The sequence below is a fragment of the Equus caballus genome, chromosome 10 (assembly GCF_041296265.1).
Source record: "Equus caballus isolate H_3958 breed thoroughbred chromosome 10, TB-T2T, whole genome shotgun sequence".
NCBI lineage: Eukaryota > Metazoa > Chordata > Mammalia > Perissodactyla > Equidae > Equus > Equus caballus.
In genome coordinates this window covers 1,356,244-1,383,136 of record NC_091693.1, presented here as the reverse complement: position 1 = coordinate 1,383,136, position 26,893 = coordinate 1,356,244, and the positions used below count along the sequence as shown (strand labels likewise).

The 26,893-nt window shown below is 60.1% G+C and overlaps 1 protein-coding gene and 1 long non-coding RNA gene across 2 annotated transcripts in view; one reads left to right on the top strand and one right to left on the bottom strand.

Annotated features, from left to right (window-relative positions):
• Positions 1-74: 74 nt before the first annotated feature.
• Positions 75-26,805, bottom strand: VSTM2B (V-set and transmembrane domain containing 2B). The gene is made up of 6 exons (XM_023649450.2): positions 26,668-26,805; positions 25,623-26,251; positions 24,885-25,069; positions 23,900-23,929; positions 22,032-22,512; positions 75-781 (listed from the first exon to the last, which is right to left on the bottom strand). Exons 2-6 carry the CDS (start codon positions 25,702-25,704, stop codon positions 693-695), a joined length of 867 nt encoding a protein of 288 aa, XP_023505218.1. The 5' UTR covers positions 25,705-26,251; positions 26,668-26,805; the 3' UTR covers positions 75-692.
• LOC111775162 (uncharacterized) overlaps positions 26,771-26,893 on the top strand; it is a 109,216-nt gene continuing 109,093 nt past the window's right edge. Inside the window, exon 1 of the long non-coding RNA XR_011421783.1 lies at positions 26,771-26,893. This is a non-coding gene — a long non-coding RNA (uncharacterized lncRNA).

Sequence of the window (26,893 nt, the reverse complement as noted above, 5' to 3'; positions counted from 1 at the left end):
CAGAGAACAGGAGGCCACGGCCTTCGGGCTGCACTGGGCACAAGGCTGAACATGCACACATGCCTGTAGAAAGATTATGTCAAAGTCGTTTTTATTCAACTGTTATCCAGCAATATACAATTCAGTTTATAAACAAGTGTCTGACCTTGTTTCCAATCTTTATTTAAAAATAAATATTATTGACAGTGAATCTTAATTATGATAAGATGTCTCTTTTTTTAATCAAAATGTCTCAAAAGAAATAATTTACTTTAATAAAAAAAAGGAAAGCTCCCAAAGAAAAAAGTAAATAAAAAAAATTCCTACACACAACAATCTACTAAAAATATTTTGCTTTGTCAGAAAGGCTTTGACTCGACATTTTCAGAGTCCCCTAAACATAAGCGCTCAACAGTTCGTGCAAAATGAAGACCTGGAGGGAAGTTCAGAAAAGGGACATACACTGAAGCAGCGGCGTCACCGAGTCCGTGCACGCCGCGGGGTCCAGACTCCAGCTTATTTGGAAACTAGATGCATTAGTTTAGGTGTTCTACATTTGTGTAACTTCCCCAAAAATATGATTCATTTATTTTTCACATGGAGTTTCTCATGCTTCTCTCAGTCTGTCTGTGTCCATCTGGTGACTCTGTCCTCACCCCGGGGCGGGGCAGGTGTGGGCGGCCAGGGGACAGGTGTGCGGGCGGCCGTGTCCGTCAGTGCCCCACCAGAAGGCCGAGGAGCTGATGCAGAGCTAACAGCAGCAGGGACAGGAGTGGGTCCGGGGCGTAGCTGGGGCCGGTGCCTGCAGGGGACGAGAAACCGCATGGTTAACGCCTCCTTCACGAAACCTTGAAAACCTCACAGCTGCCTGCGGGCGGACCAGGGAGGGAGAATTCCCACGCCTGCCCGGGCCTCTGGACCTCAGCACCCTGCTGGTGTGTGGTGGCTGCTTCCTTGTAACGATAAAGCATTTGGCTGCTGCCATTTGTGATTTACACCACGTTTTTTGTTATTTGTAAATTGTTGTTTACACACGTTTAGGAGCCTACTGTGGTCAGACACAAGGTGCCCTTGGCCCGGAGGGGACCAGGCTGGATTGCAGGTCTAAAGTCCAAGCCACGATTTTAGTTGACTAAAAAGACAGTATGCTCCCTCTCTATCCTCCTGGCCCCAATACTACGCTGCAAAGTGCCCTCCGCACTTAAGGCCCAGCTTTCCCCCTCCTCCAGGAAGACCCCATGACTGCACAGGACTCCAACTCCTCCAGCTCCTGCTGGCGCTGCACAGCTTAGCATTCACAAATGCTCAGCTTAGGCATCCTGATGTTTCTGTGCCTGAGTCTTCTTTCCACCCACTGTCAGTCCAGCCCTTGGGGAAGGTGGGGAGCTCAGAAATCCCTGGCTGCTGGAGGTGGCTGGGCTAGGATGCCTGAGGAGAGCAAGCACTATTCTGGTGGGAGGTCACTACGACCTCCTTCTCCAACACAGCCACTAACCTGGGGCCTGGCTTGCCACTGGATGGTCACACTTGTCCCTCCATCCCGCCTCAGCTGGGCTGCCCGACCAGAGCCCCATCTGCCTGTCATCAGGGTCTCCACCTGTTGCAAGGCCTCCTGTGCAGCTGGGGAGAGCCACCCATGAATGCAGGCTTCTCACCTGGAAGGTGACATGCTCCCTCCAGGGTCATTGACAGGAGCCCGTGCAGAAGTGCTGCACACGCCTCACGGTGCTGTCCAAATCCCAGGGGGACTGCTCACTTGCTTAGAGCCGGGCTGCATTAATGGAAGCGGTGCCCAGCCCCTCCCTGCTCACCCGCACCACCTGGAGGCCTCTCTCCTTCCTTCACCCAACCCAGCCGGCTGGGCTGGACCTCTGCCCCGGGAGGAAGCCCCTCACTGTGCCAAGCAGATGGTGCCGAGGCTGAGGCCACCTCCACTTAGCTGCCCTCGGGAGCTGCTGGCAGGCCGGTGGATCTGTGGCTTTCCTGACAAGACTGGGCCTGGACCCACAAACTCCTCCTCTCTCCAGGTGGAAGGGCCTTTAGGCTTGTCTATGCGAGGCGTTCCCCCATCTTGAGTCATTCTCGCTCTGGTGATAACTATCTGTGTCACGTGTTTACCTCGCAGGCCCAGTCTCCCCTCTGTAAAAGGAGGGGTTGGACAAATGACCCAGGGGCCAGTCCAGCTTGAGACGCCAGGATTCCATCTGCCCTTTTTGGGAAACACAGGCTGTGTCTGAACATCTGGACGCAACAGGGGCGGATGCCAGCCTCTGCACGTGGCGCTGAGCCCGCAGAGAGGCACGAGGACTGACAGTCCAAAAGGCGCTAAGCTTCCCCTTGGGACATGGGTTTTTCACACAGCTGTCGCTCCCGGCCTCCTTGCAGCTCCGCCCCAGCTGACATCCTCTTGCCGGCCGTCAGCGGGAAGACCAGGGTGCGGTGGCGACTCCAGAGACTTGGGCCCTCTGTGCTGCTCCTTGCTGTCACGCATCCCTGGGGAGGACGAGGGAGGCGGCGCTGGCGGGGTTGGAGGATGGCCAGGTGCCTGGGTGGGATTCACTGAGGCTCAGGGCACGGAGAATGGGGATGCACTGCCTCGGGGACACGGGGCTCACGTGGCCAGACTGGCTGCGGGCCTGCCCCGTCTCCTGGCCCAGATCTTCATGCTCCTCAAACCCTGACGCTCAGGCGGTGCGGGCGAGAGAGAACAGCCACCCGAGGCCTCTGGGAGCGGAGGTACGTGTGCAGTGGAGCTCCAGACGCAGCAGGCGCGCAGGGCAGGAGGGAAGCAAGGGGGCCAGAGCCCGCCCAGGCGGGCACCACGGCACTGTGGGTGGAGGAGGCACCAGGAGGTTTAATTTGCCTCCAAATACTGCCAACTGGTCTTCACCACTATTATAGCTTTACCCACTCGCATTTAAAAGTTTTACAACTGCACAAGATTTTCAAAAGATTGAAACAACCAGCCTGCCACTCTGGCTGGGCCAGAGTTGGGGCAGCAGGGGCTGGAGGGCTGGAGTGGTGGCTCCTGGAGGCTGATGCCTGGGGACGGTAGACACCAGGGTCTGGGGTGTGTTTGCTGGTGGAATTCTGTCAGGGACAACCAGGGTTAGCTCCTGGGTGGCACCTCATCCTCTCCCTGGCCCAGCATTGCCATAGAGGGGACCCAGGGAGGCCGTGTGGGGTGGCAGGCTGGCACCCAGGAGACAGGCTTCCAGGCTAGCCCTGTTGCCAGCTTGCTGTGTGACCCTGGCAACACCTTTCACCTCTCTGGGTCTTGAGTTATGCTCCATAAAATGGGGATGTGCAGGTGATTGGCTCCATAAAATTAATATGTGCACAGCACATCTCACCGGGTTGGGGTCCAGATTAAGCAAGATCATAGTGGCAGATTGTAAAAATGGCCACAAATGCCCCTCCCCCTTGTCTCCTGCTCCCAGCACCCACACCCTGTGATGGTGCCCTCCCACACCAATTCTGGGCTTGGCCACGTAGCTTGCTTCGGCCAATGCAGATTATCAAGTGAAGTAAGCAGAGGCTGGCCAGGCGCTTGCAGCCTGAGGCTCGCCCTTTCCTTGTGGTTCTTGGAACCTGCAGCTGTGTGGCCAGGACTGGGCAGCCTGCTGCAGGAGAAGAGCCCAGTGATGTCCCAGCTGAGGTCCCCCTAGAGCAACCAGCCCTCACTGAATGGGCAGCTGATCACAGATGCGTGAGCCCAACTAGAGACCAGCAGCAGAGCTGCCCAACCGACCCACAGAGTTGTGAGCTAAACGAACGGTTGTGGAGTAGCTCCAGGGCCACTGAGCTTTAGGGCCCTTTGTCACGCAGCAAGGCCAACTGATAGAATCATATACACAAAAGTGCCTCCCACAGAGGCCAGTGCCACGCAGGCAGACGTTACAGGGAGGGGCAACATAGAGACTCTGCCGAAGAGGATGGGAAAACCACTTTTGGGGACTGTCCTTCTCTCAAGAGGAGCATTTTCCAAGCTAGAACAGGCAAGGCAAACTAGCTCTCCAATACTCTGTCTCAAGGCAGACAGACATCCCTGGGTCTTTGGAGAGAAGGACCCAGATTTTGGAACTTCCTGCTACCTCACTCACCGGATCTCCAAACACTCTCTTTCGGTTTCCCAAATGAATTGGCAGAGTGAGGAAGACAGGCTCCCAGGCTGGTCCTGGGGGAAGGGGTCTGTAGGCCAGAACGAGTTAGAATCCAGGAGTCTGGCAGCCCAGTGTCCCCTTCCAGGCGCTGTCTCCTTGGAGGGAGAGTGACAATTGTCTAGCACTTGGTGGTGGGCCCCCTCAGCATCTGCCACCCCAGTCCCTGTCCTCGTGGCTTACTGGAGCGAGCCAGACTGCCCACTGCTGTCTGGGGCTCACCTTGACCCTCCAGGACAGGGGCCGAGAGGGTGCCTCTGACTCAGCCGAGGTAGGATCTCCTATCTGGGCCTCCAGCCCCCTTTATTATGCGCCTGGAGACGCCCGTGGTCCCAGGGACATGGAGGCTGCTATGTCAACGGTGCTAACAATCCGTCTCTTTCTGTACTTCCTCCTTTCCTAAGGAGTAACAGGAACGGCACTGGAACACGCAGAGGTTTATTTGTCACCATTAAGCCGGAAAACAGGCTGCTGGAGAGGTGACGGAAGCCCTCTGACGGAACAGGAGCGAGTTCGCTCTTTATATTAGGCAAGGCTCGCGGCTTTGCTCGTCACGCCTAAGGGGTCAAAGCCGCCGTGGCTTGGTGACGTTCACTCGCATTGGGCTGGTGGTGAGCGGGTGAGACGGGCCGCAGCCCCGGGAGAGGCTCCCACGGAGCCCAGAGGCGCGCCCAGCCCCATGGGCACAGCGGAGGCAGCGGCCGGGCGGCTGCTGCCTGGGGGAGCCCGCCTCTCCTTTCCCAGCAGGGGCAGACTCCCAAAGGCCCTGCCCAGAAACGGCGCGGACGCTCCGACACCTCGACGCCTCGCGATGCAGGTGGAGGAGGACGCTTCGCTTGGCCGTCCTCGGGGACCCTTGATCTGTCCACACTGGCCGGAGGCCAAGCTCGTGAGTGGCGGGTGGCGGGCGTGGCGGCTGGTCACCCGATCTGGCCTGGCCTCCCACAGGCGTGCGAGCCCCAAGAGGCCGGCGGCAGGATCACGGTGAGCTGCTCCCCAGCTGAGCAGCGAGGAGAGCCGGCCGAGGCAGCCGCTGTTCTGCCACCTGCCTGCCCGCCCTCTAGGACCACGGCCGGCTCCCTCGGCTCCCTGCTGGGGTCCGCAGCACCTGTGTGCTGGCATGGAGAGGAGAGGCCACAGCCCCACCCTGTGCAGGGCTGAGGAGCGCAGACCTGGCTGCTCCATGGCCATTGCAGGCCTGCTGGGGGCCTGGGCCCTGCAGCCAGGGGGCGGCCTGGGTCAGGGGTTTGCAAACAGGGCCCCTCGGAGTCCGGGGGTATCTGTGGTGTTGCTCAGAGGCTGCTTTTTTTCTTTTTCTTTTTTGCTATAGCTTAAAAATTAAAATTTACTCCCGGTTTGAGAAGAGTGAGTAAAATTCAGGTACTCTGAGGCCTGTTCCACCACAGACAGCTTGCGGGCCGGGCGGAGTCGGAGGGTCAGCGTGCAGGGCGATGCCGCAATGCCTGGCCTGCCTCCCGCTGCACTAGGACACGCACACGTGGTGTGCAGGTGGCCAGAGACCCCTCCCGGGCCCAGCGGCCAGGGCGCTGCCCAGCGAGCACGGCTGTGCTAACACAAGGACTCTGCCGAGGGTCTGAAGCACGGGCCCCTGTGTCCAGCACCGATGGCCCCTCACATGTGTCCTGCATCGTGCGCGGTCCTGATGGTCTTTCGAACAGGGCTCCTTTCTGGGAAGGTGAGACCCCCGCGGTGAGTCCGGAGGGCCTGCAACCGGGCGCCAGCTCGACCCTGCTCCCTCTGGCTGCGTCTGAGAACAGAGGAGCGGGCCGGCCCCAGCGACGACCACTGCACCTGCCCGGCCTGTAGGGCTGGGCCCGGAGACCCATTCAGCCATGGGGACGGGCAGCCGTCTGCCTGGGGTGCTGGGAGTGGCCTGGCTCTCACCCCAGTTCCCATCATTGGGCGGGCCCTGGCCTGTCCAGCTCCCCTCTGGGCCCACGCCGTGACCAAGCCCCGGCTGAGGGAGAAGGTCCCTGTTGGAGCGTCCTGGGGTCATGGTGCAAGTTTCTCTCGGGTGTGCAGGTGCTTGTGGCGCTGAGCGCAGAGGACATGTGGGAGTGCTCCTGGCCACAGTCACGCACCTGCCTCTGTCTGCTGGGGAGCCGTGCACGATCTGAAGCACCAGGCTGGAGCCGAGGGCAGTGCGGGGCACTCCTGGCCCTCACTCTGCTTCACCATTTCCCCACGTTCTCACCCCTGCCTCGCTGGACACAAAATACCATCTCCTACAGCACCCGGAGGCAACGGAACGGCGCCAAGGGCCCCTCGAGGACTCCCTCTGGTCTGCAGAAGGGTCTGGCTCGGGGCACAGAGTCTTACAAACTGGAACTTACAGTCCACCGTGTGGAACTTGGGAGACTTCCGCATAAAAGCACAGGGGCCAAGACCCAGCAACCCGGACCTGCTTTTCCTCCGAGCTACAGGCCAGCAGCTAGCTGCTCTGCTCAGCAGGGATCTCCCGCCCATGGCTCCCTCCTGACTCCAAGCCGGGCCCAGGGTGCCTGCCAGTTACCTCCCAGGCCCTTGCGTAGTCGGGCCTCCCTATGCCCAGCCCTCCTCATTCATCTCCATCACCTGACCTGGCCCCCCGTGGCTGGGAATTTGCGGCCTCTGAGCCAGCCCTGGAGTAGGACCCAGGCCAGGCTCTCGTCCCACCTTCGACCCTATGCTGCTGTGTGACGATGGGGGCAGGCCCTTCTCGCTCTGACATTCCTGGCTTCCTGATGGCATTGTGCCTGCCCCACCCTGGCTCTCTGCCCTCCCCTGGACGCAGCACCGGGCAGGCCAGGCGGCCCGGCTGCAGCTGAGTGGGAAGATGTCACCTTGCAAGAAGGCTGCTTCCCTTGTTGACGTTTTAATTAAAGCCTCTTCATGGATATTTATTCAAAGGGAGTCAGAGAGGAATAATCGAGCACTAACGAAATTGGAGAGAATTAATTTCTGCCATAAAATTAATGTGTGCTGGTAACTAGGGCAAAAACTAGGAGCACCCAATGCCGTTGGGTTAGAAAGGAAACAGATATTTGGAAGAAAAGTTGAGTGGGAGACGAGGGGTGAGGGGCAGATGGGATGTGGGTCCCTCGGTCCTGTGCTGATCCACTGGCCTGTCCTGCTCGGCCTGGGCAGTGTGTCCCCCAGGGGTGACGCCCACGCGGCAGCCTCAGGGTCAGGCTGTGCAGGAGCCGAGGCAGGGGTCGCCCGGCCGGCCGTTTTAGCCATTCCTTGCCACACCCTCTCCCCCCACGCCCGGTTCAGGCCTCTGCTCTGTCGGGTCGCAGCAGTGACCTCCTAGGGCGCTTTCCTGCCTCCGTTGCCCCCCCGGGGCCCACCCCCCTCCACACGCCCCTGGTGCACTCTCCCCAAGATGCAGGACCTCCGATGGGCCTCCTCTGGCCACAGGTGGGGCTCTCCGTAACCCTCCCCACGACCTCCCCCTCACCGCTCCCCTGCCGGCAGCCCTACGCCCACCGCACCTCCAAGCACCTCCAGCTCAACCTGCAGAACCGCCAGCCCCTCCTTTTTCTCTGTCTAGGTCTGACCTGTGCCTCGAGCCTGGAACAAGGGCTGCCTCCTCCAGGAAGCCCTCCCTCAGCACACAGGCTCAGAGGGCTCGGCACACGTGTCTGTGCTGTTCATGTGGCCCTTCGCCTCTGCTCCCTTCTCCCCGTCCCATAAACACCTTTCTCATAGCGTGTCCTACCTCTCCGGCCACCTCAGTGGAAGCCCAGGCGCCAGAGGGCTGGCTGCAGGCCTCCTGCTCTTCTCTGGCCCCAGCCATCGGCCCCACCCACACCAGGAATGGTGGCCTGGTGCTGGAGCTGATGGCCCCAGCCTGGCTCAAGCAGACAGAGCATTTAGGATAATAGGAGTGAAGCTGGCTGGCTCCTCCTGGGACTGGCACTCTCACCGGCACGTCACACTAAACGCAGTCCTCGTAACTGCAGGAGTTACTGTTTTAACCTATTTTACAGATGGGGAAGGCGATCCAGAGAGATGAAGTCACTTGCCCAAGGGCTAGCGTTGCCAGATGAAACACAGGACGCCCAGCTAAGTCTGAATCTCAGAGAAACACTGGATAATTGTAAGTAAGTGTAGATCCCAAATATTGCACAGCACACGCTTATACTAAAACGTTATTGGTTGTTCATCTGAAATTCAACTTTAAATGGGTGTCCTCTACTTTTATTTGCTAAACCTGGCGGCCCTACCAAGGCCACGCTAAGATCCGGGCTTGAACCCAGACAGTCTGGCTTGCGTCCCCGCGCCTCGCACGCCCCTCTCAGGGCAAAGAGCAGGCGCTCTCCTTCCCGGGGCCTCGCCTGCCCCCGCCCCAGGCTGCTTCCACGGGGAGAGCACGGGGATGAGGGTTCCGTCTGTGTTTTAACCTTCACCATGGCCTTTTGACGTGGCCAACTGTGTCGCTAGCTGCTTTCCAGCCTCCTAGTTCTTTGGAAATGAGGTCCTGCCCCAAATGACCCTTTAATGGTGTCATGATGAAAATGGTGAATGGGCCTCTCCCTGTGGTCAGGTGGCTGGTGTTGGCAGGGCCAGGGGCAGCCCGACCGCAGTGAGCATTCATGCGCTCCCCAGGTGGGGATGGGAGTCCTCACTCAGTGCCGGGCCCAGTCCTCTTGGGGGGATCCCCCATGGCCTTCCCAGATTTTCTAAGCTTTGAGGCTACCGGTGCTAATAGGCACGTGGTTCTCAGTTCTTGAGAATTCTCTCCATTAACTCTCTCAGTGGCCTCAGGAGGTAGAAACCACTTTCCCCTTTCACAGGTGAGACCCAGAGAGGTTAAGTGACTTGTCTAAGGTTGCACAGCTGATAGGCGGCAGAGAACTTATCTGCAGTGACTCCCTGGTCCCTGTGAATCGAGTCCAGGCTCCTTAGCCTGCTGGAAGCTCCTCCTGACCCCATCCCGTGGACAGTTCTGCCTTGCCTGCCCCCACACTGCTTCAGGTGCTCCCAGCTCCAGGCGAATGGGGCTGCCACAGGGAGACAGCGTGTGTCCATGCTTTCCTGCCCCGAGGCCTTTGCTCATGCTGTCCCCTTTATTAGATGGTCTTTCCTTGTCCTCTCTGCTACCCAGAGCCCACCCATCCTCCTCAGCTCAGAGGCCCATGCAAAGTGACATCCAAGACAGCTCCCCTCCGTCTGCTTCTCCCCCCATCGCCCCAGGCCCCCCACCCTGTCCTTTAACCTCCTTCTCACACACCAGCTCTCACCTGACCCGCTCCCCAAGTCCACTAACCACAAGCAGCCAGGCACCACCCAGCCGGAGGCCAGAGTGCCCTTTCCAAATGGCCCCCTGCCCCCTACTGCTCCATCTCCCCTGGCCCCGCCCCCCGTGCCCCCCACCCCTCCAGCTCCATCAGCATCCACACTGCTGTCCCTGTGCCCTCCCACTCACCCCAGGGCTCCCTCAGACTCTGTGTCTTCTGTGACTTGGTCCTGAGGCCCGTTTTGTCCTACAGGCTCCACAGGGAGTTCCAGACCCTCTGGGGTGTGTCTGCGCCACGGGTAGTCTACCTTCTGACCTGTCTCCTCTGCCGGGCACAGCCCGTCGCCCAGCACCTTGCCTGCACCTTGCAATCCTCATCTACTATTTGTTGAATGACTGAATGGCAGTCTTTCCAGGTGTCCCCAGTTGGTCTAAGCATCCACGAGGCACCAGACAGCGGCCAGATGCGTTGCATGTGGCGTCTCAGCTTTAATCTCCGGCACAAGCTGGAGGCTGGTCCTGTCACAGTGACCTGACCTTTCACCTGCCCAAGACCCAGTGCACACGTCCCTTTGTCTTTTTCTCAAACGCATTTCACCATTTTCCCTCTACTTCCCCTTTGTTCTAATTTCTTCATTAAACGCTTTTTGTTCTCATGTCACATGAGCTGTGTAAGCCGCTTCAAACTCTCCTTCTCTTAGAAGGTCACATGTATGTAGATATTTTATATAAAATATATTTGTATACTTCAGATAATTTGTATATTTATATATTTGGGTAGATATATAAATTTTTGAACTCTATCAGTTGCTTTCAAATCTTTCAAAGCAGTAGAACTTCCTTCTCAAGCTAATTGCTGCATGGAGCCCCGATATCCCAATCCATCAGAAGCACGACTGCTCTGGTTGAAGCTGGGGGCAGGGCTGGCGGCCCAGGGTTCCCGGGGACACAGTTTGGGAACCACTCACCGGAGGCTGGCCAGGGCCCCTTCCAGATCTAAAACTCACGGACTGGCCGATGCTGAGTGCTGGTGCGCCCATTACACAGATGCAGGGTGGGAGGCCTGTCAGGGCTGCAAATGAGTGGACCCTGCCCCTGCCCGGGGCATCCTAGCCCCGTTGAAATGCCACCTCTCCCTTCCGCTGTCCTCCCCAGGGCCCAGCACGCAGCGGGCACTCAGCGCCTGCTCAGTGAAGGCTGTTCAGTGTGTGGGTCCTGGCCTGGCCGGGAAAAGGCAGGGAGGACAGACCTGAGGCCCGGGGGCCAGCGGGGAGGGGCTGCAGGCCCCTGAGGCCAGCGCGGCTGGGACACAAGAGCGGTTCTTTCCTCCAGGTCCCTCCTCGACAGCTCCTGGATATTTCTTTCTGTTTCACACTGAGGACTTTTCTTTAGAAATACAATTTTACCGAAAAGGTTAACACATTTTAATTGCCCAGGGATTGTGCTCTGAAAATTCTGTAACACGTGCTCATTAAATAAAACTAGCACCGAGAGCTGCCCAGGATATGTCACGCATTAAAATATGACTCTGTGGACTAGAACGCATCATAAATTATTGCCTTGTGTATTTTTGATACATTAGTCTTTAATGAGAATACAGTTACTCGCTCGCTCACCCAGATTCGATTTTTTAAATGCTTGGAGAAATGCATCTCCCCTAAGCTTTACACAGACGACAGTTATCAAGTGCTGGCCAGGCTGCACCCACTAGAGTGCCCAGTGTCCAGCAGGTGAAGGGGTCCCCCACTCTCGCCCCTCACCATCTGAAGGCTGAGTTAGGGGAGCTGGGGCAGGCTGGGAAGTGGCCGTGTCCACTTGCCCCGCCCGTTCTCTATCGTGTCCTGGCGACTGCAGGCGGAAGCATGCACTAGCATGGAATTCTCGGCCTACCGGGTCTGTGCCATGCCACCGCCTGGGACCTCTCTCCTGTGGCCTCCTTCCTGGAAGGTGTAGACTGAGTGTGCCGTGTTCAGGTGTGCAGAATGCCAACCCTAGGCACGTCTGCAGCCCCATCCCACTCATCCTGCAAGGCCCAACTTGCGTCCCACACGCACCCATCTTCCCATCCACGTTTCACCCACATATCCACTCATCCTTCCTTCTGTTCTCCATTCACTCATCCATTCACCCATTCACTTCTTTCCTTCCACCCATACATCACCTACCTTTTTCCACAGATTCCCAACCCACTCACCCTTCCATCCACGCACCCACCCACATGTCCACTCACCCTTCCATCTACCCACCCACCCACACGTCTGCTCACCCTTCCATCCACGCACCCACCCACACGTCCACTCACCCTTCCATCCACCCACCCACCCACATGTCCACTCACCCTTCCATCTACCCACCCACCCACACGTCTGCTCACCCTTTCATCTACCCACCCACCCACCCACATGTCCACTCACCCTTCCCACACGTCCACTCATCTTTCCCTCCACTAATTTCCTATACCCTCATCCATCCAGTCACACATCCTTCTCTTCATTCACCCACCAGCTACTTGTTTTTCTACCCATCCGTCCACCCCACCCCTCATGCATCCAAATAGTCCAAGCCCTATCATCTCTTGGCTGGATCATTGCCTCTAAAGTGGCCTCCCCACATCCACTCTGCCCCCACCTCTCCAATCTCCACGATCCACCCAGAATGTCATTTCCAAAAGAATCATGCCCCATCACCTACTTGCTCCCTATCCCACTGCCCTTAGGACAGAGCAAAGCTCCCATCCTTGTCATAAGGCCTTACAAAGGTTGACCCTTGAACTCCTCTTGCTTTAATTTCCCCTGCTGCTTCTCCCGCTTTCTCTGCCCCAGCCAAAGGAACTCTTCCTCGGGACTTCATATGCCCCTCTTCCTTCCTGCCACAGGATCTTTGCACATGCTGTCATCTACTCTCTCTCTTCACAGAGCCAACTCTTAACTATCTTACAGATTACAGCTCAAGTGTCACTCCCTCAGGAGCCCTTCCCTGACCAGATCAAGTCCCCTATTCTTTTCTTTTCTTTTCTTTTTTTTTGGTGAGGAAGACTGGCCCTGAGCTAACATCTGTTGCCAATCGTCCTCTTTTTTTTTTTTTTTCCTTCCCAAAGCCCCAGTACATAGTTGTATATCCTAGTTGTAAGTCCTTCTAGTTCTTCTCTGTGGGATGCTGCCACAGCATGGTTTGATGAGTGGCATATAGGTCTGTGCCCAGAATCTGAACCTGCGAACCCTGGGATGCTGAAGTGGAGTGCGCAAACTTAACCACTACGCCACTGGCCCAGCCCCAAGTCCCCTATTCTTAGCTGCCATAGCCCATGGGTCTCTCCTTTACTGTACCCACCATGGCTGCGGATTTCCGCTCACCATGTGACTATTTGATCAACGTCTGTCTCTCCCTCTGTCAAACTCAGGGCCTCCCAGGTCTTATTTACACTGTGTCCCCAGTGCTCAGCACAGTTCCTGCATGGAACAGACGCTCCGTGGACACTTGTGAATGAATCCATGAACAAACCAGCGCCAGGCCCAAGGAATGCGGGTTAGTGGGGACAGGGACATGAGGAAGAGCTGGGCCTGCCTCCAGGCACCCGGCCAGGCACTGACTCCAGGACGGGAAGGAAGTGCTGGGAGCCCTGGGGCAGCGATGGCCCTTCTGGGAGCTCGGGACGGACGAGGCCCTTGGGCTGGGGGTCGGGGAAGCCTTCCTCCCTCTGTGAAGCCATCTCCCCACCAGCCCCCCACCCCTTTTCTGAGCCCTGAGTTCACTCCCAGAGCACTTCTCGCTTGGTGTAGCCACCACGGCCAGACTGGGAGCTCCTCCCTGAGGCAGGGCTGGGTACCTGACGCTCTGGGCAGCCTCCTGCCCTTGGCCCTGGCCAGACCAGACAGACTTGACGAGGAACCCCCACCCCAGCTCAGAATGAGCCATGAGAGGATATCAGCTCCCCTCCCCTGGGTTTATTAAAGATCTTCCCCTGGGTCCAGTGGCATTTGTGTGGGAATCGATGGCAATAAAAGTCGTTATAAGGAGACTGACATGGCAGCGGGCCCTGCCCGGCTTAAAGAACACGGCGACTTCCCCCAGAAGAGCTGACGGGCAGGGGCCGGGGCAGTGGAGGGAGGGGCTCTCTGTCTTTGGAGCCTTCCATCAAACATCGGGGGAGCTCCTTCTCCCGGCCTGCAGTGGGCTCTCTGTGCTGGGAGGGAGGCGGGCCGCAGGGGGTGTGGAGGGTGCGCTGGGCAGGATGGGTCCTGCCTCCTGCCTCTGCATGCAGCCTGCTCAGGCTCCCAGCACCTCCCCACGGCGGTCTCCTCCTGCCTCCTCCCCATCAGGCTCTGGGTGCCAAGCAGCACTTTACTGGTGGCCATCAGGAGTGGTGAGCTGCAGCGAGGGCACCTGGGCAGGTGTGAACACAAAAAGCAAAGTACAGGGGCATGTGTGGAGGGCAGGTGCACGTCTGAGCTCCATCACTTCCCGGGCCCATCCGTGCGGGGCACCGGCTTCCCCAAACAGGCGGCTCTGTCTCGTGAGGTGAGAGTCCTAGGGAGGGTGACACAAGCACCTCCTCTCTGGTCCAGCCAGCCCTGGAGGCTCTTTGGCTACTTGCCCATCACTGAGGGAGCCTTGTTCTTTCTGCTCCCTTCTCCCATGGAGACGCCCGTGTCTAGCGCTGCAAACATAAGCGTCTCCTCAGAACTCAGCTTCCTTGCCGGCCAGAGGGCCCACTCCTTCCCCTCACAATGGCCTCCCCCCTGAGGGCAGCCTGTGCAACAGGGAAGCGAGGCCAGGCAAGACACAGGTGCACAGCAGGCCCACGGCAGGTGCACAGATGTGGTGGTGTAATTTGTGGGTGGAACACGAGAAACCAGAATGAACTCGTGCTTGCTCATCAAGGAGCTCCTGACTCACAAAAATAGCCCCCCAGGCAAGCATGAAGCTGTAGCATCATCCCATTTCCTACTCGCCCCCCCCCCGACCCCCGAAATGGCCTGGAGAGAGAGGACGACAATAGCAACTGGTGGAGCCACTTGCAATCTGCAGTACTTTCTGTTCTGAAGCTCCATCAGCTTCCTTCCCTCCCCTTTAGCTCCTGACACTCATAGCACATGCCGGAGGGAGAACGGTCTCAGGGTGGAGCCTCAGATCGGAGCACCCTGTCCAGACACCGGGCCTCGTGAAATGATGCTGGGCAGTCAATGCCATTCCCACGAATGACGCCGACAACCACACATCTATTGATGGGGAGCAGGAAGCGATGGATCAGGATCCAACTCAAGTGGAAAACGAGAAGTGCAGTAATTATAGAGGATAAGGAGACTAAGGTACACACAGTCACTCTAGGGTGCCCGGGGCTCTGAAAAGCCCAGAAGAGGGAGAATGTGTTGGCATTCAAACCCTGGCTCGCCGACAAGCCAGCCAGCTGAACAGAGAGGAGCACTGGAACAGTCGGAGGCAGAAGGGGACAGCTGGGACAGGCGACGAGTGTGACTTCCTCGTGAACTCCTCTCAGCCTCCGGGGGGTCCTCTTTGTCTCTTCCACCAGAATGGGCAGCTCCCGCCAGGACGGCCTGGCCTGGGTCGTTTCCCAGCCTTGCCCCTTAACAGACACCAGGTGTCCAGCTGGGTGACTCAGGAGGGGCTCTGTTCACAGTCGGCTTCCATGGACACGAGTGCTCTGAGCCCCATGGCAGCCGTTCTGGCTTGTAAGGGGGTCACTTCTGAGCTGGCTGGAGCAGAGCCCATGGGCGTGGGTGAGTGGGTGGGTGGTGGGTGTGTTAAAAGCTTCTGAAATGTGCACTTTGTCTCTTTTGTGCAGACACCAGGCCCCCGAAACACTCCCCTTGAACCATAAGACCAGCAGCTAGTCCAAAGTAGTTTTGATATTTCAGCCCACAGAGTGGCAGTGACGGAACGGAGCAGCCACTAACTTCCAGAAACAGCTTGCCCGGGACTGCCTGTCAGGGACCAGCTCCACAAGGCCCACATCGCAATAGCCGTCTCATGGAGGGCATGGGCGGGAGAGGTGGCGACTGACGGCCCGACCGCCGAGCAGCTCCCGCAGCCGCTTCCCTGGCTTGCGGCTCACGAGCAGTGACTCCTAACGCAGAGGCGGCCAGCCTGGGTAATCCAACTTGGTACTTACAGCACGCCTTTCCCGAGGGCCCCAAAGCCGCCAATGAGTGGGCTAATCTCCCCAGGAAGCCCGTCGAGGGAAGGAGGTCCGTCATCCTCCAACGGAGTAGGCAGGGATCAAGAGCAGAGGCTGGGCCTGCTAGCTGGCAGCCTGAAACTTCCCTGCAGCCCTCACCTAAGGCGGAGTGGAGCTGCTCACTGCTCTGGATATGAGTTTCCAAGAGATGCCTGGGAACGGTCCACAAAGCACGGGCAAGTGAAAAAGATGATACTTTTTTTCTGTGCTGGAAAGGTGTCTTAAAACTATGCCGGCACCTCGCATAAAGCTCAGGGCCTTAGCCCTCAGCCAGGCCCGCGCCGCGGTCGACACGGGGCAGAACTCAGAACTGATCAATATCACATTACAAAGCACGTGACCTTGATCAGCCCCATGGACGCCTGGGGAATCCTTAGTACTCAGAGCTTTAAAAATGTGCAGCTGGTGTATTTAACGACAGGCTCCTGGGTGGCTCGGCTCCTGGTGACACTTAGAGAGGCCGGCTCTCTGCTCTTCTCATGGGGGCTGCCCCCCAGCTGGGGCAAGGGTCTGCGCTCCAGGGAGGGGCTGTTTGATGGAGCGGGGCAGGAGGACTCATGGAGAACTGCAGACAGGATGGAAACCTGGGAGACGTGCCCCTGACACACAATAGTGTTTAGGAAGAGGCAAGTATTATTATTTGTCATTATTACGATCCATAGCACAGCTGTTTCATCCTTAATTTGGGGTCCCCTGAAGCTGAGAGAATGGCTGTGCAGAGCTGACTGCCCACTCAGTGGTGGACAAAGGCCATTCCACTTGGTGTGACTTTCTCAATCCACAGGGCTCGGGGTGGGGAGGGCAGGCGAGGCCTCCAGAAGCTTTCCCAGGATTGTCCTAAGCAGGAGGTCAAAGCTCACGTGCCTCTTTCAAGCATGAAATCACACACCGCCTTCAGGAAGCCTCCTCAGCTGGATCAGGGCTACCCCCTCGGGACGCCCGCTCCCACAAACAGCCGTGTCCTGCAGTTACCAGGCGCCCTTGGTGCCCCGAGCTGGGTCCTGGCTGCCATTGCTGGCTCCCACTCACGGCAAGCACGTGCCTGACTGACGGGGGAGACGAGACCATGGAGCCGATACCCACACGCGTGCTGCTTCAGGGGTGGTGTGGGCGTCTGCTGCCAGCGGCGGGGCACAGCCACTGCCTTCAGGAAACCCTTTAGCTCTTTCTTTTGGGATGCCCGGAGACCCTCGCCTTCTCTTCTCTGGGACAACTTTTGCCAGATTCGTTTTATCCTTAATTATGATCCTCACGTTACACCAGAGCTGGAGGGAAGACTGGATTATTGAGGCAATGGTTTTTGTGTCTTCATGGATCTGGGGACATGGGAAGACCAGGTGACCTCTGCCTGGCCCTGCTGGCCGGGGCGGAGCCTCTCCCCACAGCGTGGAGCCTCTCCCGGTCACACGGCACCATTTCCCCGAGCTGTGTCGTCCAGGGGGCATGGGTCGAGAGCGGTGCCTTCACCTTGCCCACAGCCTCCTTCCAGCACGGTTTACAGTTGCCGTGGCGACGCCCAAGGATGCTCCCCTTGATGGCTTCCAGCAGTAACAGCCTCTCCAGAGCCGTCACATCTATAGCCTCGGATGTCATTCTCTCATTACTAATTGAAATATTGCGAGTCAGTGCTCCGTGTGGGCACCAGGCAGCTGGCTCTCTGTAGGGACCAGGGTGCCTCTCCTGGGGGCTGCAGCCTGAGGCCAACCAGAGGCTCATGCGCCATGGGTCTGAACCCCAGGTGTTTGCAGAGGGACCTCTCACCAACATACAGGCCACTCAGTCACAAACTGTATTGTTTTAGGCCACATTCATCTTCACCATGGTGCCTTTCCTCGTAGAAGTGTTAGTCGGGAAGATATTCTGTTTTGTTTTCTCTCTTTTTTTTCTCTAGAAACGGCAACCAGCAACAAAGTGTTCATGAAAAATAGGTCAGCATTCGGATTAATTAGGAGCCAGATTTACAAACGTGGCTAAGCAGGGGCCAGTCTCCTGAGCCCGCTCTGCTGTGCTAATCCAGCCGTGTTATTTTTAAGCACAAATATCAAAATGTCTCTTGACAAATGAAACGTGAAATGAATGAGGTCTTGCACATAAACTTTTAGTGCGAATACGTATTTGGCTGCGCTGGGCACATATGGGCACAGGAAGGGCTTTCCAGCCCGGTGTGCAGGAGCTGGAGGATGGGCTCTGAGTAAGCCCACCCTTTCCTGGCGTTCCCAAAGCTGCTCCCTTGAAAAACAGAGCAGCACAGCACTGTCCAGGACTTCTGACTTTGTTCCAGGAGCAATCGCTTAACGGGTCTGGGGAGGCGGGTTGGGACCATCTCCAAAGCGGCCCATCTGAAACAGCAGAGTGTCCTCTTGACCCAGGCCGGGGATGAGCCTCTCTCACTGGAAGCTCAGCTCTGGGTTTGCCCCGGAGTTGTGGTGGGTGGGATCCTCCTTCCTCCCTCTGGGAGCCGGGTTTTCCCTTTGTCGCCCCAGACCCACCAGCCACCTTTCTCCACTCTGCTCCGAGCCTCTGGAGGGTGGCCTCTACGGGCCGCATCGCCTGGGCACCCTTGCCCAGCTCCCAGGAGGGCTTGGCAGATGGGAGGCTCAGACCGGACACTGGAGGGCAAGAGAAGAGTGCGGCCTTGCTGGGCCGCTGTGGGCGGCTGTGCCCCTCGACAGAGGCCGCAGGGCCTGTCAGCCAGGCCTTTCCACCCAGCTGGCGTCTCCGGGTTCTGTAAATGCTCCCTCCTCTTGCCCTCGGGCCAGGGGTGCTGATGGCTCCACTGCTGCCAGCCCTGGGGGCCGGCGTTCATCTTTGCTGGCTGCCCACCGTCACCCACACCTTTAAAAATACTCTCCATCGGCTTTCCCCCATGACCCTGTTTGAACGTGCCGTCTACTTTGCCAGCATCCTGACATATACACCCTGCAAACGCTCTTGCCTGTTAACCAAGGGGCAGCAGTCCTCCCTGGTCCCCTCCCCTAAGATGCTGAGAACTGTGAGCTAGGGAGGCCGAGCCTGAGGCCACCGCTTCGAGCTCCCTCTCGGGCTCAGGGGTTGGCAGCCTGAGTGAGCAGCGGGTCTGCTGCATCCCAGGGAGGCTCAGCAGGACCGAGCGCTGCTCACCGACACAGGCCTGTAGAGGGTTATCACTGCCTGCCGCCCCAAACACGGTCTGCAGGCATCACCCCACCGATAGCCCACAGCCTGGGGCCCCGGGTGGTGGGGTGAGATGGGACATTTAAGACAGCCTGGGTCCCTCCTTGGGATCAAGCCTATTCGGGTATGTCTGTGGACGAGTGGCCATCCAGCCCACTTCTCCCTGCCCAGGGTGGACCCAGAGGCTCTCAGCACAGCGCCTCTCCCAGAGCCACCTGGAGAGTGGAGGACACGGGAGGTGGAGAGAAACTGCAGGTTCTTTCGGAGATGGGTCTGCATGGTTCCTGGCCTGTTCAGTAGCTGCTAAGGGATTTGGGGTGACAGAGACCTTAGGGGCCACCATCCCCCTTAGCGGCACTGCCAGCCCTGGTGGGAGCCCAGCCAACTATGCTTTCTGGAGGGAAAGGAATACTGCCTCCCACTCTAGGGCAGGCAGGGGAGTCCCCTGGCCTGGGCCGCTGCCCTGGGCTATGCGGCCTTAACCTGCGGCCCCGTGGCTGGCGGGCACCCAAGGCCCCAGCTGCTGGGAGGTCCTGGGCACCGTGCCATGAGAACCCAGCTGACTGAAGGACCTCAGATCTTCCCGGAGGAAGGGCGCTGTGGGCGCCACCTTCCACGGAGGAGTGCCCTGCTGGGGGGATGAGTGGCCCTGGAGCCCTCTTGTGGCCAGCCCGGAGACCAGAGACCTGACCAGCGACTCCAGGCAGTCACATCAGCCTCGATTGGTCTCAGGGTAAGCGGCTTTGGCCAAGGAGAGAGGGAAATGAAAGCAGGAGCGAGCTAGTGATCTTGGCCTCATTAACATTTTGCGAGCACACCAAGTCCACGCTCAAAGGCCTCTTTCACAGGGCGCTTCTTTGACCAAAGCCTTTAACTGTCCCTGTTGGCTCCGCTTGGCATTCAAGTCCCTCCGCAGGTTGGCCTCCAACTGACAACTACTCAGCTTTATCTCTCCCACCCCTCATCTCTGGCCAGAGCATGTAATGGCCACGGTGATAACAACGAACATTTATACAGCAATTTCCATCCTGAGCTCCCTCTGAGGTCAGACATTACCGTGTCTATTTTATAGACGAAGAAATACATTCAGAGATGTTAAGCCAGTTGCCTAAAGTCACACAGCTAGTAAATGGTGGAGGCATAGCTCACATCTGGGCTTCTGCCTTCCAAATCTTCTGCTTTGATGCTCTACTCACAGTCTGTGGAACACCCCAGAGGACTGCTCCAGCCTGAGACACACGTGTTTACTTGCTGGGGTCCAAGGGGATGGGGCAGAAAGGTCTTTTCTTCACCATCCAGCATCAACTAAGCCAATCACCCTTGAGGTCAATAAGCACTGTGCTACTACACCCTTTGTGTGCTGCACAGCGGCGGCCAGCTCCCCAAGCTTTGCACTCCCTGCCCCCGTGAAGAGACGAGGGTGGGGTCTCAGCTGCCAAGCCGAGGACTGTATTTCCCAGCCTGCCTTGCATCTGTGTTGGACCGTGTGACTGAGCTCTGCCGAAAGGAGGGGGGTGGAAGTGATATTTGCCACTTCAAGGCCTGGCCCTTAAAAACCTCCTTTGCCATTCTCTACCCAGGCTTTTCTGTGAGAGATTTGAGCCCTACCAAAGTGATGCGCGCAGCTACTTGCTCAGTCTTCCAAGAACGACAGATACTCAGAACCACTCGAAGGGTGTAAGAGAGAGGTGACCTCATCGTGCACTCTGCAGGCCTCAGTGTGGGCCTGGGGCTCAGTTCTCAGGGAACCGGGTGAGCAGGGCTTCCGGTCCCTCTTCCCTCATCTGTTGGCTGTGTGTCGATGCCCAGAGGGACCGTGGAAGCCACTTGCTGAAGACGGGAGAGTCTCCGGCAGCCTAGGTCCCTGAATGACTGCACGGAACAGAGCAGCCCCACCCCCACCAGCTCCAGAACAGGACCTGATGTGAACCAGAAATAATCCATTTGAACTGTGTGAAGCCATTGGCATTGGGAGGTTTTGTCACAGCAGCTAGTGTTATCTTAAATCAACCCGGCGATAGAAAGTTCCAAGTTGGGTGGCGAGCTTGGGGCTGTTCGGAGAGAGGCTCTCCTCAGGTCTCAGCCAACCCACCTTCCCACAGAACCGGGGGCGAGTCTTGTGGGTCACTGCGTGGAGCCAGAGGGGGCAGGCCTCCAGACGCAGCAGCCGCTGAGCCGCGTGGAGGAGGCCCCCAGAGAGGGTGCGACTGAGTGAGACACACCTGACCGCCCTCCAGACAGACTGGCCAGGCTCAGCTGTCCGAGGGCTGGGGAATCAGCCAGATGCAGGCCAGGATGCCCGCCACCTCGGGCTCAGCGGGAGGGCCCAGGAGCCTGCTTCCTAACAAGCTCTGAGGCTGGTGGCAGGTGACCTGCACCTTGACAGCCACGAGAACAGGATGTGACAGTGTGCTCCAGCCCTAGGGAGGTACACGCCACCGCCCCAGAAGGCCCCTCCCCGTGCTGCAAGGCTAGTAGACGCTCTCCGCCGGACTGTGCCTCACACAAGATGGAGGGCTGGGGTCCAGAGAGGGAGTGACTCGCCTAAAATCACACACAGACAGTGAGCGCTGGAGCTGAGCCCATCTCTGAGGCGCGTTTCTGAGCTGGCAGGGGGCGGGGGTACCTTGGGAGGAGGGACACACTGGCATCAGTCCCTTCCACCCTCCATAAACCCCCACTACTGCTAAGCGGCCCCTCTTCCCAGAGCTGCCTGCCTGGCAGTCAGTCCATTTTGCTGACCTCTGTTCTCTGACTCCACTGTCCATCCTGTGTCCCTGCCTCTGCCCCAGCCCTCCTGGAGCTGAGCCACACAGCCAGGCCCACTCGCTCCGGCTTAGACAAAGCCTGTCTGTGCCATTGAGTCAGGCAGTACTTACACCGCCTGAGTCAACCACCTCCCCTCCTCCCACTGTACCCGGGGTGCGAATGCCCCACCCTCCAGGCGCTGAGGGGTCCAGGAGAAAACAAGGCACACCACTGTGGGAGCACAGCCCGCAAGGTCCAGTTTTCCAAACTCAAGAGAGGGCTCCCCACACTCCAGCCTCCTGCGCACCCGGAGGTCGCCGGCAGGGCAGCCCCCATTCATCAACACGTCGTCGACGCTTCAAGAGGGCAACAGTAAAGACCGGAAAACAGCAGGAAGAGAGCCCAAGGGAGGCTGCGGGAAAGGCGCCCCGCGCGCCCTCAAGTTAACGCGGACGACCATGCGTGCAAACGCCCCCGAGCTGGCGGCCCAGGCAGGAGCCAGCCGGCGCGCTCCCTCCCGCAGCGCCCCCGGCCCCGCGCGCGCCGCCCTTACCCGAGCCGTGCCTCTGGCGCAGAAGGACCGCCCGGCTGGGCGGCAGCGACGCTGATGAAGCTGCGGCTGCGGCCGCGACGGTGGTGGCGGCTGCGTGGGCCGCGGAGGCGGCGGCGGCCTCGGGGACGCCAGGACCCCGGGCGGCGGGAGGGCTCGCGGGAGGCGGGCTCTTGTCGCCGCGGCCAGGCTCGGAGGTGGCGCGGCCCGCGGCTCCGGTGGCGCCCCCGTGGTTGGCGTTGGCGGCGCTGGCGGGGCCGTGGCGGCGCGGCCCGCTGCTCTGAATGTGGGACACGGCCTCGGCGGCCTGCATGTTGGGCGGCGCGAAGCGCGAGAGCACGCGCAGCAGCGCCTGGGCCTTGTGCTCCTGCGTGTCGTCGTCGCTGTAGTCCGACACGCGGCACTCGTACACGCCCTCGTCCTGCCGCCGCACGGCCGACAGCCGCAGCCGGTGCGAGATGTCATTGCCCTGGACGCGCACCGTCTGCAAGAGAGCGGGGGCTGGGGTCAGAGGCCCGGATGGGCAGGCCGGCCACCGGCTGTCCTGGCCAGCAGTGCAGCCGCGCCCACCCTTACCATTGCGCCCCCAAGTGAAGCACCCCAAAACTTCTTGGACCCGGGTTTGCCCATTATCACGACCCAGTTTTCCTTTCCCCCTGTGTCTCCCCAGTGGCATGGGGATCCCAACTCTGATTGGACCCTGGATCTCCCTGCACATTGCATTGTGTCCCCAGTTCCCCATCATCTTAAAGAAAGGCTTCATATTGCCTTGCCCTGGCCGCACAAACATACGCTTGGCATCTTCCCACTGCTCTCCCTTCAGAGCCGCAGGACCGCCCCACCTTCCTTCCTCGGGCACCTTGGAGAAACTTCAGGCTTGGCCTCCTGTAGCTGACCATCCCGCTCTTTCCTGCAGCAACGCGCTACAACTGCCAGCACCGGCTCCGAGGCACGGCCCTCGCACTAACGTCCCTTTATTCTAGAGTCTGCCGGGCCTGGGTGGTGTCCGAAAAAAAGCCGTCCTGCCTTCAAACTACACAAATACCTGCTCCCGGGCCCCGCCCTTCACCCCCCCTCCTCCCCCAGCAGGCGACGCTGCGGCGGCGGCCAGACCCCGGCCTCACTCCTTAGGAACCTGCCTTTCGGCGCGGCAGCCTGAAGCTCCCGACAAAGCGCTCCTCCCACGCGGCCCAGCCGACTCGGGGCAGCCACGGCTCTGTGGCCCTAATCAAGCACCCACGGCACCCTCACCTCTGAACCGAACCACGAGGAGGCCCTGGTCATCTCCGGGCCCTGACAATTCCACGCTCCAGCTGGGAAAGGCTGAGTGCCTCTCCTCCCCCAGTTACGAACCTCGCGACCCCGGGCCGCAGCCTGGCAAGGCTGCCCCGCTTCCCTCTCCGCCAGCCTGCAACACCCAGCACCGCGACGCTGCACGCACGCCAGGGAGAGGCTGCCGCGGAGGGCGCCGCCTGGGCGCCGGGCGTGTGTGGCGCGGGGGAGGGGCCCACGACCCAGAGCCCCGGTGGCTGCCAGGGCAGGAGGCGCGCGCTCCAGCTGCCGGGAGACCTGCCAGCAGAGGAGAGGCACGGCGGCGCGCGGGGCCTGGACGCGCCCTCCAGACGAAGGAGAGTTTTACAGGGGAGCCCAGAGCGGAGGAAGGAGATTCAGGGCTGCGACCCTTGGTTTACACAAAAGAGAACCCAATCCTGCTACCGGCGACAGATGGCGCCCCGACACGCCAAGCAGCCCACAATGCTCGGCTGCGAGCAGGGCCCTACGCCGCCGAGCCTTTCTAAAAGGGAGGAAGCTGCGGGGCGCGAAGCGGCCAGAAGGGGTCTCCCGCGGCCCGCGCTGGGCTCCACACTTACGCTGATTTTAGTTGCATCCTTATTTGCTACCTAAAATGCAAAGAGGGAGAGAGAGAGACAGAAACATTAGGCTGTCGGCCTTCAAGCTCGGGGAACTCAGATGCAGCCCCGGCAAGGGGACCCACCACGAGCCGGCTAGGAGTCGAAACCGCTCAAGATGTGGCCGGGGCTGAGGGCACGAAGGACATCAGGATTTCCAGGAGTTTTACCGGGAAGGAAGCAGGGCTTGGAGCTAGCAAGAGGCCTGGCCAAGGAGGGGCTGCCCTAGCACATCTGCCGGCCAGAGGGGAGGCTGGATTGCCACCGGGGTGGGAAGGTAGGCCCATCTCCCTCCCGCGGAGTGCCCTCATTCACTGCTGTGTTTGTCCAAACTTGGTAAAAACCTAGATGGAGAGGCCGGTGGACGGAACACAGTGGGAGACGCGAGCAGTAACTCCGGGTGGGACCCTGGGTTGAGGGGAGGTAGGTGTGTGTGCATGTGTCACTGCATCCGTAAGAGTCTGTGGTTTGAGAGGCAGAGCGGCAGTGGGGTCCTCGCTCTGTGGCGGCTGGAGGTGACCTGCGGCTTCTCTACACCGTGCTCTGCCCCCCTCTGGAACCCAGCCCAGAGGAGCTTAATTCCTTGGCCCTGTGCCCTGGGGACCTCAGAGTGGCAGAGGGCAGGGGAAGCCTGGCCAACCAAGTGGTCTTCCTTCCCCACCCAGCACCCATCAACTCTGGACCCACAGCCAGTAAGCAAGAGCAGCAGAACTGGATGCGGTGTGGCTTTTTAGGGGCTGGGCATGGAGTTCGCGGAGGCTTCAGGAAAAGGGAATGAATCCACAGGATTTGGGGGTAACACTGCTGTTGTTGGAGATGCTGTGGGGATGGGGAGGGTAGGAGATGGGCTGCGCCACAGGGCGGCGCCCTGCCTCCTCGCAGGGGTTACCCCAGCCGCTGGGGCCTGAACCGCAGGAGCCACGGCGCCGCGTGGGCGGCCGGTTACCTTGCTCCGGGCGCCGGGCACGCTGAGCGCCAGCTCGTGCAGCAGCTCCCGGGGAGGCTCCTTGAGGTACCACCACTGAATCTCCAGCGAATACGAGGTGGCTCCGCTGGCCCGGAACGCGCAGGGCATTTCGATGTCGTCTCCCTCCCGTACTGTCACATCTTTGGGGACTTCAGTAAATGTAGCTGGGGGCGGGGGAAGAGAGAGGCGTGACCATCTGCGGGGCGGGGGCCTGGGGCAACCCGAGGCGAGACAGTCCGTCCCTGGCTCGCTGGCCTTGTGCTTCCCACCCACCAGATTCATGCGTGGCCCGGGCGCTAGCAAAGTTCGGTGGAGCAGCTGCCGGGCCGCAGCAGAGACCGGCTACGGCTGCAGGCTTCTTCCCTCTGGATCGGGCGGGGCAGCAGGGATCGCTTACGCTTCTCCCCGGCGCCGGGCTGCGCTACGAGAGTCAGGCTGGGGCACGCCAACTCCCGCGCCCCGCAAGCCGCCTTTCCGTAGCCGGAGCCCCGGTCCGGCTTCGAGTGACCCGGGCGCGGACGCCGCTGCTGCGGCGACGCTTCGCTGCTCTCCTCCCCCTACCCCTCTGGGCCCGGGCTGCACACCGGGATTGCTGGAGACCGTAAAGCCTTCCCCTTCTCTTCCTTCTCCTCCTCCGCGGCGACTGGGCGGGCTGGTTCCGGCGGCCTGGCAAGGACCCCCCCGAACCTCCCGCGGCAGCAAAGTTCCCGCGCTCACCGTCGGCCACGAAGAGCAGCAGGGCGTGCAGCAGCAGCGGCGGCAGGTATCCGAGGGCACCGAGCCGGTTCCGCTGTTCCATCTCCCGCGGGGGGCGCGGCGGCGGCGGCGGGGGCCTGGGCGCGGAGAGGCGGCGGCGGTGGCGGCAGCGTGGGCTCAGATCCTGCTCGGGCTCCGGCTAGGACGCCTCCGAACCTGCCATGGCCCTGCGCGGCGCCCCCTCCCCCGGCTGCCGGCGGCCGCCAATCAGCCCCGCTCCCTCGCCGCCTTGCCCAGCGCGGCTCCGGCGGGGGGCGCTGCGCCGGGTGCGCAGAACGCGAGGTCCCGCCGGGAGGCGACTGGCAATCGGTCCGTGCCTCTCTCTATTCGGCCGTCCACCGGACGGTGGGGAACCGCGGTTCAGTCTCTGCCCGGCGGGCCGGGCAGGGGTTGGGCCGCGCCGGGACCCATCCCTGGCCAAGGGAGGGAGCGCCTCGGAGCCGCGAGCTTCTGCCTCCTGGTTTCTTTCTGGTTTGATTCCTGACTGCCACCTCCTCCGGCTCCCGCCGAGCTCTCCTGCCCCCGCCCCCGCGGGTGCCTCCGCGGCTCTTTCCGCAAGGCGAGTGGGCGCTCAGCCGCGGCGCGCAGACCTGGCGTCCGACCCAGCGCAGCGCGGGGAGAGCGGGTCCAGCGCGGCGGACCCAGAGCCAGAGAGAGGCGGGGAGAGGGGGAGGGGGAGGGGAAGGGGAAAGGGAGGGAGCGGTCAGTGGCTGGGCGCCGAGCTGCCTCCACCGCTGCATCACCCCCGCCCTCCCCTCCCCTTCCAGATTCGGCATCGTCCCCGCCCCAGAGCGCGCCCCTCACCCCCCCGCGGGGGGTCGCTTGCAGGGACCACAGTCTCTCTGGTTGGAACGCAGCCCCGCCCTGTACCCTTTTTGGCTGAGAGTCCTCCCACCCAAACTATCCCTGGCTTCTTCCCAATCTCCATCGCCCAAGACGGCCGCTTATCCCTGCATCCCGGGTGTCCCGCGGCCCTCTCCGCAGACCCTCGCCCTCAACTCCTTACCCCGCTTTGGGCAAAGAGCTGCACCGCTCTTTGTCCCAGGCCCAGGCCATGGCGGGTGGATGGGCACCGGGGGCCCGGGAGAAGGGCGGAGCGCTGTGCCGGGCCGGCGACGAGGCCGGTGACGGCGGCGACGCCAGGAGTCTGCAGTGTGCGAGCGAGAAGTGAGCGCAGAGCGCCCGGCGAGCAGGTGCCTGTGGCGGGGAGAGCGCACGAGCGAGCAGCAGCC